The sequence below is a fragment of the Aegilops tauschii genome, chromosome 2 (assembly GCF_002575655.3).
Source record: "Aegilops tauschii subsp. strangulata cultivar AL8/78 chromosome 2, Aet v6.0, whole genome shotgun sequence".
Classification (NCBI taxonomy): domain Eukaryota; kingdom Viridiplantae; phylum Streptophyta; class Magnoliopsida; order Poales; family Poaceae; genus Aegilops; species Aegilops tauschii.
Genome location: NC_053036.3, coordinates 305,855,411 through 305,866,414, shown reverse-complemented (window position 1 = coordinate 305,866,414; position 11,004 = coordinate 305,855,411). Strand labels below are relative to the sequence as shown.

General features: G+C 48.0%; 1 protein-coding gene across 1 annotated transcript; it reads left to right on the top strand.

Annotated features, from left to right (window-relative positions):
- Positions 1-1,144: 1,144 nt before the first annotated feature.
- On the top strand, positions 1,145-3,128 carry LOC109770448 (9-cis-epoxycarotenoid dioxygenase NCED4, chloroplastic-like). Its single transcript, XM_020329149.3, has one exon. It carries the CDS (start codon positions 1,241-1,243, stop codon positions 2,978-2,980), a length of 1,740 nt encoding a protein of 579 aa, XP_020184738.1. The 5' UTR covers positions 1,145-1,240; the 3' UTR covers positions 2,981-3,128.
- Positions 3,129-11,004: the final 7,876 nt, after the last annotated feature.

Sequence of the window (11,004 nt, the reverse complement as noted above, 5' to 3'; positions counted from 1 at the left end):
CTCTGCCAAGTGCTAAAAAGCACCATATATCAAAATGTTAGAAGTATATAATGGGATTAAAGATAGAGATTAAAGAGACAAAGATAGAATACGTTTAACATGTACTACTTCTCTTGTACTCCAAATCTTTGGCAATATGTACTGCAATATATTGTACTAGTGTTAGATCAATTACAACAGAATGCAACATAAAATATTTGATTTAGAGTGCGGCGTTTCTGCTCCCAAGCTCATCTGCACTCCACTGACGAAAAAAATCAAAACAAATACTAAAAAAATTCAAACAATTCCAATTTTTTTGTGTGGTAGATAAGTTTATGCGTGAGGTACGCTCATTTGAACATCTAAGCAACTCTCAGCAAAAAAGACAAATTCAGGGTCTGTAAAAAAATTCACTGTTCGCACACTATTCTGACCCGATTTGTTTTTTTGCTGAGAGCTGCTCAGATGTTCAAATAAGTTGAAATTTGAAGCGAACCTCACGCATATAATTGTCTATCACACATTTTTTTTGAAGTTTTTTGATTTTTTTTAGTATTTGTTTTGATTCTTTTTCTGAGCGGGTGCAGATGAGCTTGGGCACCGAATTGAGTTTTTGATTTAGCTTATCCTGTACTGTTCACAAACCAAGCTATATATTCTCTGTCCTCTCAGATGCTACAGAGCTGCAAACAGAGTATGATTGTATATATGTGATGTGCAGTGTGCTTGTACGACATAAAACCTAAGTTAAAGTTAGCGCCGCTCGTGGCATACACACGCATGGTCACGCCTCACCAACGAATAAGAAGCATCATAGAGAAGTTCTGGAATGAGGAGTTGTTCTACTTCCAGAACGTTCAGCTACTACTCCCGCGCATCCCGCTGAAGCGGCCACAAGACAAGACGGGCACTGGCAGCTCCACTGTGCAGCTCTGACACGAGGGGAACGTAAGAGGCAGAGGATAGGCCCATTCCCACGGCCATCGCGCTCGCTCTCTAGAACATCCCGCCACGTGTCCATCCCATGGCTGATGGCTTCCCTCCATTTGAGTTTTGACCACTGCACCGCCAACTCCCTCCGCCTCCTATAAATTCCACTCCCAGCCCCGAACCCAAGCTCCTCAAACCCACCTCCCTCCCACTCCTCAGCTCAGTTTGAGCTTGTCACTCGCAGCTCCGTACATAGTACAACGTAGGACAAGAAACCATCTCAATTCTCGATCTAGCTCGAGAGCCTTGATCAGCTACACAACTGGCAATGGCGTCGTCTATCACTGCTCCGGCCGCTGCCCCCGGCAGCGTCGTCAGGCCACCGGCTAAGGTCGCCCCTAACGATCCCCGCAAGAACGCCGATGGCTCTGCTGTTGTCACTTGGAAGGGCCCAATGCGAGCGGCTCCCGCGCGGAAAAAGTGGCCCAACCCGTTCCAGCGCATGGTGGCAGCTGCGTTGGACGCGGTGGAGGACAGGCTTGTCGCCGGCATCCTCGAGCGCAAGCACCCGCTGCCGCGAACGGTGGATCCGGCCGTGCAGATCGCCGGTAACTACGCGCCGGTGGGGGAGCTTCCACCCGCCGGGCCGGAGGACCTCCCTGTCGTGTCAGGCCGCGTCCCGGCGTGCCTCGAAGGCGTGTACGTCCGCAACGGCGCCAACCCGCTCCACGCGCCGCGCGCTGGCCACCACCTGTTCGACGGCGACGGGATGCTCCACGCCGTACGCCTAGGCGGTGGCCGTGCCGAGTCCTACGCGTGCCGGTTCACGGAGACGGCAAGGCTTCGGCAGGAGCGCGAGATTGGCCGCCCCATTTTCCCCAAGGCTATCGGCGAGCTCCACGGCCACTCTGGCGTGGCGCGGCTGGCGCTCTTTGGGGCAAGGTCGCTCTGTGGCGTGGTCGACGCGTCTCAAGGGATCGGTGTCGCCAACGCTGGGCTGGTGTACCACGACGGCCGCCTCCTCGCCATGTCCGAGGACGACCTCCCCTACCACGTTCGCGTCACCCCCGATGGCGACCTTGAGACGGTCGGCCGCTACGACTTCAATGGGCAGCTCGATGGCGCCATGATCGCGCACCCCAAGCTCGACCCGGCCACCGGCGAGCTTTTTGCGCTCAGCTACAATGTTGTCTCGAAACCTTACCTCAAGTACTTGTACTTCACAGCCGACGGGCACAAATCCCACGACGTCGATATCCCGGTCGACGAGCCACCAATGATCCACGACTTTGCCGTCACCGAGAACTACGCCGTCGTCCCTGACCAGCAGATCGTTTTCAAGCTCCAAGAGATGGTGCTAGGCGGCTCGCCGGTGGTGTACGACAAGAACAAGACGGCGCGGTTCGGCGTGCTGCCGAAGCGCGCTGCCAACGCTTTGGAGCTCCGGTGGGTGGAGGTCCCCGACTGCTTCTGCTTCCATCTCTGGAACGCGTGGGGGGGCGAGGCCACCGGTGAGATCGTAGTCATTGGGTCCTGCATGACACCGCCGGACGCCGTGTTCAACGAGTCACCGGACCAGGAGCAGAGCTTCCGCAGCGTGCTCTCGGAGATACGCCTCGACCCGCGCACCGGTACGTCCCGCCGCCGCGCCGTGCTGCGGGAGGCCGACCAGGTGAACCTTGAGGCCGGCATGGTGAACCGGCAGCTCCTGGGGAGGAAGACGCGGTATGCCTACCTCGCCATCGCTGAGCCGTGGCCCAGGGTTTCCGGTTTCGCCAAGGTGGACCTCGAGTCCGGCACGGCGGAGAAGTTCACCTACGGCGAGGGTCGGTACGGCGGTGAGCCCTGCTTCGTGCCGCACGCGGATGGCTCCGGCGCGGAGGACGACGGGTACGTGCTCTGCTTCGTGCACGACGAGAGCCGCGGTAGCGCCGACGGCACGTCGTCGGAGCTACTGGTTGTCAACGCCCGGGACTTGCGCTCGGAGGCCACTGTAGAGCTGCCGGGGCGCGTGCCGTACGGACTATATACGCTACTGATTTTTTTAAAAAAATTTGATGATAATTAGCAAAAATGCCCGTGCGTTTGCAACGGGAGAAACAAAAAAGCTCATGCGTTGCAATGGAGCATACATAATCTAGTTTTATGGATACAACACATGTGCCAGCACTGTATGCCTAGTGCAGGAGGTTGGCATGATGCAGACAAGCAAGAGACTTTGATTCATTATGTTTCTTCTCCTCATTTGCGCATTGTGGGAGGGCGTGTAAGGAGAACATTAGTGAGGACGAACAATTACATGTGAGCAATCGGACTACTTGGAGGGTGACCCGTTGGTGGCATGTATCAACCAAACCACCTTCATCTGTCAGACTCCTGAAATCTCACAAAATAGATGGAGAGATGGACAAAGAAATGAAGGAAGATAGATAGTGTAAAGATAGGATTTTCATCATATTTCATCCTATGAATTAAGCAATTAAAATCAAAAAGGTTGCTCTGAATTCTAGTCTTTCAAACGTCATGCAAAAAGTATTGGTAAACATGATAATATTTAAATTGAGCCATCCTATCTCAAGTAGCCACTAATGCGTTTACGCTCCTAGCACATATAGGCCCCAATTTATTTCTGTGTCACGTCCCATTCAATTTAGTACGACCACACACACATATATAAGCCTCTTCTCCTTCCTTATTTACCCACGAATTAGCCTCTCTATTTCCACACACACACACATATATAAGCCTCTTCTCCTTATTTACCCAAGAATTAGCCTCTCTATTTCCTTATCAGTATAGCCCATGAATCAGCCTCTCTCTTTTCTTCCTTATTTTTGCCACGTCCTTCTAATTTCCTTCCTTACTAGTATAGCCCACGAATATTTCCTTCCTTATTTCTGCCACATCCCGTTTGATTCCTTAGACGGCTTCGTGATACCTAGGAAACTCGAGACATATATAAATTGGGTGGATTGGGTGTAAGAGTGCGAGGTGGGACTAATTTAACACGTAAATCAACATTAACTCGAACACGTAACAGAAGCTAGGTTGGTTGGCTTAGTTAATAAGTACTCAACAATGGGAGGTCTAGAGTTCAATTCCGTTTACCGGCAATTATTTTTACCTCATACCGCCGGGCCGCCAGAAACCTTAGATGGGCCAATAATTTGCCTATTACAGTCCTCACAAATTCATAACAAAAAAAATTGAATATCTGCGATGGCTTATTAGAGGTAACTAATACTATGACAATGCAAGTTGATGGTAGTCCACATGGTATAGATGTGACGTATTTATCCTTAGGTCTCAAGTTCGATCCCTAGCGTATTCTAATATGTTTTTGCGGTTTTGTATTTGATTGATGGTGTGCTGGTGGAGTGGAGCAGGCCCAGCCGAAGCCCAATTAGATGTTGTGTGGTCCAGGCCAGAAGCCTGGACCACACAACATGGCTTATTAGAGGTAACTAATACTATGACAATGCAAGTTGATGGTAGTCCACATGGTATAGATGTGACGTATTTATCCTTAGGTCTCAAGTTCGATCCCTAGCGTATTCTAATATGTTTTTGCGGTTTTGTATTTGATTGATGGTGTGCTGGTGGAGTGGAGCAGGCCCAGCCGAAGCCCAATTAGATGTTGTGTGGTCCAGGCCAGAAGCCTAAAGTCAGTAGTGCGCAAAGAAGAATAGTACCACCTCGTAGGACTGGCCAAGAGGAAGTTGGGGCGGTGCCAGGCGAGGTGCGCCCCTTTCACTTTCTTATTTGCAATGTGTATTTGCATTTGCATAATGAACAGTTTCCTTGTTTCATTCACAATATGACATGGATGGTAAGCATACATCTGCATCCTCATCAGTATATCAGCAGATTAGTTACAAATACGACTACACAACATCACAATGTACAATTTAACTTTGTTCTTCAGAACCCATCACTGAATTGCAGTTATCTGCACATGGAGACATGCAGTCTTAACCACTAAGCCTCCTCTTGGATTCACAGATGTAAGCACAAGTGATGACGGCAACCACAACCATGAAGAGAGTGGTAGTTCTCATGAAAGACCTCTTGGCTTTGTCTCTGCATCTCCACGCCAATAGAGAAGTGCAAGAAGGCGTGAACTGTCAGACATAAGATGATTCCCAATTCTGCATACAAATTAGCAAATCAACCAAATCATCAACTTTAGGCTCAGTCCAGTCAAGCCTTTGATCACCACTTTCTGCAGACAGTACAATGATGATTCACTTAGTAAATAACGATGAGGATAATCAACATATTCTGTCCTTCTGATGCGGGTAAAAAGTGAAGAACAAAGTAAGAATAATACAACCAAAAAAATACAACTGGCACTTGCAGTAGGTTCAGAAGCTTCACTCTCAAGTACAGATGAATTCGAGGAATATTAAATGCAGTGCTATTAACTTTTACCTTTATCCAAATTGTCATCACATAGATACAATTTAATTATCTCCTCGTTTGGGTAAAACTTCTCAGCAGCTAATCTTTTGCACACCTTGATTTGGAATTCACATGTCTTCTCTATGCTTTCAGATCATGTGCCTAAAATTGATCCCAAGAAAGATACTATTAATAAAGAGAATTAAGATCCATAAACCATTTAAAGGGAAGGAAGAAGCATTGTATACTATATTTTGTTTGATTGGATAGGAAACATGAGAAGCATTATGAACAAGTCAACAAACTATTTTTTTGTAGAATTCAATAAAGATAATGGATACAGTATGCAGGTACAAATTAGCAGCTGAGGGTAGTGCTATCAAACAACCTTTGACAGGATTAAGGAGCATTTTTTATCCAAATCAGGCATTGTAAATTATACGATACACGTGTTCTGAACTATGGGATACACACTGAAACAAATAGTATTAAGAAAGCCGAGAAGGCTATGTTTTACAGTAGATCAAGTGAGATTACCTTTTCATATGAAACCAACTAATTTTTCCATATAATATTCTAGTGAATCCACCAAGCAATAATTGCATCCAGCGATGATTTTTCTTGCTATATCAGGGTGACCACAATGTGAGTAGTGAGGCGATCTCGTAACTCGTGGGCTCTTTGTTGATGGTGATGCTAGATCATCAACATGGCATTGTCAAATACTTCTAGGAATGGATAGATTCCTTTACCAATTTCATGCAATCTGAAGAAGCAGAAATAAAATCACATTGTGCAGCATGTGGGCGCCGGCGTGTGCATCGTCCGTTGAGCCTGGTGCAGTGGGTCTGCACAAATGTGAGCATTGTCCGATTGACTATGGTGCAGCCAGAAGTAGAAATAAGTAATCTTCTCCCTCGTCGACGATGGTGCAGTGGGTCTGCACCAACGTGAGCATCGTCCGGTTCTCATTAAGCCCATTGGCAACATGTGGGAGCCGGCGACGCAATGAAGCTCGATGCCCGGTCCCCGGAGGCGGCAGAGTCTCAGCAAACCACCGGGCATGTTGCGCAGAACGACAACGAGAGGTTGTTCCAATGGAGCTGCTCCCTTATCGAGCTCGTGCCGGGAAGCACCACGAAGGAAATGATCGGGTGACGGCAGGGCGTGCAATGGCACCTGCAGGGTTCGCCAACGTGTAGCTGGTCAAGCAAAGGTACAGGGCAATCTCGTGCAGAACTCATGTTTTCATCCCGCACAGGAGAAATGTTTCACTGTAAGGATAGCTTTCACTAGCGGGTAATGCGCGGCGGCACGCCGTGCCACATGGATTGATAAGCAATTTATTTTTTTGTCATTTTTGGCAAGTCATTCCAAGACTTGATTCATTGCAAAGTAGTTCATACAAGGAAAGGGTAGGCGGCACACCGCGTCTCGTCTATAAATAACAGTGTATATTAATGTATGGCGTATGAATATTTTGTTATTGGTGTTGTTGTCTCCTTTTCTTTATTCGAGGGAAGAAGGTTTGTATGTTTAAAGTACTGTTTGTGTTTTGCTTTGATGAAAATTGTGAGATTTTTTTATCTACCGGTTTGATCAATTGGATGATTATGAATATTTATATTATATATAGTCTTGGCCCTCTTGTCCTTTGAACCTAGACGAAGGGAATACATTTTGTATGGAACATATATATGGACGATCAAAAATGAATAAAAATAATATTTAAATACTACCCTTCAAACATGTATGTATCTCGGCTATACTTTAGATTAATGTTTGATGTCCCGTGCATTTTCCCATACCATGCAAGAATCCATGTATTTAAAGATCAGCTGCGTACATATTCTAGACTTGTTATATGAAACATATATGCAAGATGTATGCATCATGAATCCACTTGTGTATTTATTTGCCCTAACTCCCCAAGAGGTATTTAATTAACCATCCAGATATTTAAAGATTATGTACACCATTCATATTCATGAACATATATTTTGAGTTGTTGCTTTGTTGTATATTTGCAGTTGCTTATTACTATGTCATGTTGTTGCAAATATTATTATCTATTGGTCAGAAAATAAATATATGTAATTTATGGTTTAAAAGACCAGAGATCAAACAGATGAACCGTCGGTTCGAGCAGTAAAAACAAGAACGTTGCTACACGAACAACACTTCACGCACGATATATGCAGTAAAAAGACGACATCGTGCAAGGATTGTCCCAGCATATATCGGTCTGTGAAGTAGTTTCGTAAAAACAAAGAGAACAACCTAAAAAATCCGAAGAGAACAAAGTAAAGCACGAGCAGCAAGTCAGCAGCGCCACCTGTCCACCCACACCCTGCTGCGCACCACCTGTCCACCACACACCCTGCAGCGCACTGCCTCATCTGCTCTCGCTGTTGTGTTGCCTGGTCGCGCTAAGCCAAGCCAGCAAAAAGCAACACACCGCGACAGACCACCGCCGTCTTTCGCCGATCGCCGGCCTGCCTACGCAAGCTGCTCCCGACGGCTACACCCCCTCACCCCGACGCAGGAACACTGCCGTTCGACGAGGAGGAGATAGAGTTCCTGTATGAGTACACCGCCGTCGCGGACGTGGTGGTTGCGCTCGCTGGCACCGCCGGTCTCCAGGCCCGCGTCCTTTCCCTCTGCGGCCGCCTCCGAGGTGAGAGAAACCGAAAAGGGGTCCGCGGACGGTGGATGAGCGGATCGAATTGGGTTAACGCGATGCTATTATTGTTGCGGTTGCAGAGGGAGCAGCGAGCTAGAGAGGACTCTGTCCGAGGCTGAAGCCTACGCCTCCAAGGTTTTTTTTTGAGCAAAAGAGGGTTTCCCCTCCGATTTCCATTATAGAAACCAGGCCGAAGCCACGAGCAGTCTAGAAGTCTTACAATAAGAAGCGGAACAGAGAGTAAAAGCGAAACCCGCGCAAGGAGTGGCTAGGGACACAGCCCCCACCCCCCGGATAGTCAGATCATTACAAGTTTCCATCACAAAAGGCTAAACGGAGGAGAAGACAAATCTAAAGCAAAAGCAGCAGCAAGCTCTTGAAATGTCGCAGCTTCCCTAATCCTTCAACCGCGGAACCCCGAAGCGCCATCCTTGCGAAGCTTTGAAGATCTCACTTGCCACCTGCTCGATGAGTCTTGCCCCCAACGTCAGCATTCTTTCCCATGGGCCCTTTTTCTGCAACATAGCCCAATCAGTAATCCAGCAGCATATTCGTTTAACGATCCCAATCGGGTCGTTTACTTTTTTCTTATCAAACACAATGTCATTACGGCAATTCCAAATCGCCTAAAGCAGAGCAGAAGTGCCAATCAACACCAGTTTTTTACTCTTTTTGTTAAAATTGTTTAGCCATCCCCCAAAACAGTCGTCAATGTTTATGGGAGTTTTCTTAAAGTCAAATGAACATCTCACCAGATTCCAAATGATTCTGGCAACCGAACAGGAGAAGAACAGATGATCAATGTGTTTCCTCCTGTCCACAAAACACACAATGTTTGTCCCCTTTCCATCCTCTTTTCAATAGGGTGTCTCTAGTAAGGATACTTTTTTTGCTTAGCAACCAAAGAAAGAACTTGATTTTTGCAGGTACCTTGACTTTCCACAGGAATTTGTGTGGAAAACCCATGTCAGTACGAACTAGGTGTAGATATAAGGATTTTATAGTGAATATTCTGTTAGCATTAAGCATCCACATGGGCTTGTCTCTGCCCCCGTGCATTAATATGTCCTCACATCTGTTAGGAATGGGCAACTACATTCACAGGAGGGCCAAGGGCCAGTACATATACATGTGTATGGTAAAGTGCAAGAGAGAGACGTGTGAACAAACAACGCGGGATCATGATCACTAGGCAAGAAGCCAGCGGCAGTCACCACAGAGGCGAAGCGCTCAAACCAGACGCGAGGGGCCTGTTTAAGACCATAGAGGGAGCGGCGAAGTCGACAGACCAAACCATCAGGAGCATAGTACCCCGGTGGTAGCTGCATATAAACCTCCTCACGCAACTCGCCATTAAGAAAAGCGTTCTGAACATCAAGTTGAGAGATAGACCAATGACGAACAGAAGCAACATCAAGAAGAGTGCGAACAGTGGTCATGTGGGCCACAGGAGCGAATGTCTCATCATAATCGCGTCCCTGCTCCTGTTGAAAACCACGGGCCACAAGGCGCGCTTTGTAGCGCTCAAGAGAACCATCAGAGCGAGTCTTAATCTTGTAGACCCACTTGCAGGTGATGGGACGGACACCGGAAGGGAGGGAAACCAGATCCCATGTGCCAGAGCGCTCAAGGGCAGCAAGCTCTTCGGCCATCACAAGCTGCCATTCAGGCTGAGTCATGGCAGTCCGATAGGAAGTGGGCTCAGCAATAACAGAGAGACCGTACCGATCAGGAGAGTAGCGATCAGGCGAGGGGCGAGGCCGAGCACGGAGGTTATGAACCGGGGGAGGCGTGAAAGGAGGTGCACCAGAGGTGGAAGGCGCATCAGGGGAAACATCCTCAGAACGAGGGCGACGAGTATAGTGAAGAGCAAATGGTGAGAGAGGGCGACAGACTGGAGATGATGGTGGAGAGTTGGAGGAGGAGGATGGGGAAGATGGTGTCGGTGGTGAAGGAGAAGGAAGGAGAGGTGCAGGCGGAGGAGGAAAAACATGAGGAGGCACATAGCAGGGTGTATCAGGGAGAAGAAGAAAAGAAAGATCGTCCACAGAGAAGCTCGAGGTAGAAGGACGTGGGTAGTAAGAGCGAGACTCGTCAAAGGTCACATCACGCGAGATGCGCAAACGACGACCAACAGGATCCCAGCAGTGATAGCCCTTGTGCTCATCACTATAGCCAAGAAAAACACACTCAACCGACTGAGCAGTCAGTTTGGTGCGTTCTCGCGGGGCAAGAAGGACATAGCACACACATCCAAACATACGAAGAGCTGAGTAGTCAGGAGAGCGACCAGTGAGACACTCCATAGGAATACCACCCTGCAGAGCAGTCGATGGCTGTATGTTGATGAGATAGGTGGATGCAGAAACAACCTCAGCCCAAAAATGGGGTGGGAGAGAAGCGGCAATCATCAGAGCACGAGCCGTCTCAAGTAGATGACGATGCTTACGTTCGGCAACGCCATTCTGAGCATGTGCACCAGGACATGAGAACTGGGCAAGAGTACCCTGTTCCGCAAGAAAACCACGCAACAGCTGGGAGATAAACTCACCAGCGGAGTCAGCACGAAAAGTACGAATGGGCGTGGAAAACTGGGTGTGAACCATGGCAGCAAAACGTTTGTATATAGAGAGAACCTCGCTACGAGATTTCATAAAGTAGAGCCAAGTGTAGCAAGAGAAATCATCAATAAACAAGATATAGTAGCGGTGACCACCTTTCGAATCAAAGGGAGCAGGACCCCATACATTAGAATGAACTAAGTCAAAAGGACGCTGAGATACCGACTCACTGGTAGGATAAGGTAACTGGGTCTGTTTGCCAAGTCTGCAGCCATTACAATGTAAAGAAACATCTCCAGATACAGACCCTAAGAGGCCCTGACGAACTAAAGAAGACAAGCGAGAGCCACATATGTGACCAAGGCGATGATGCCACTGCTGGAAGGACGCAGACGAAGAGGCAGCAAGAGCATGGGAGCTGGCTAAAGTGGTGGCAGCGGAAGGAAC

Coding starts and splice junctions, on each gene's coding strand:
- LOC109770448 (XM_020329149.3), top strand. CDS start 1,241: ATGGCGTCGTCTATCACTGCTCCGGCCGCTGCCCCCGGCAGCGTCGTC.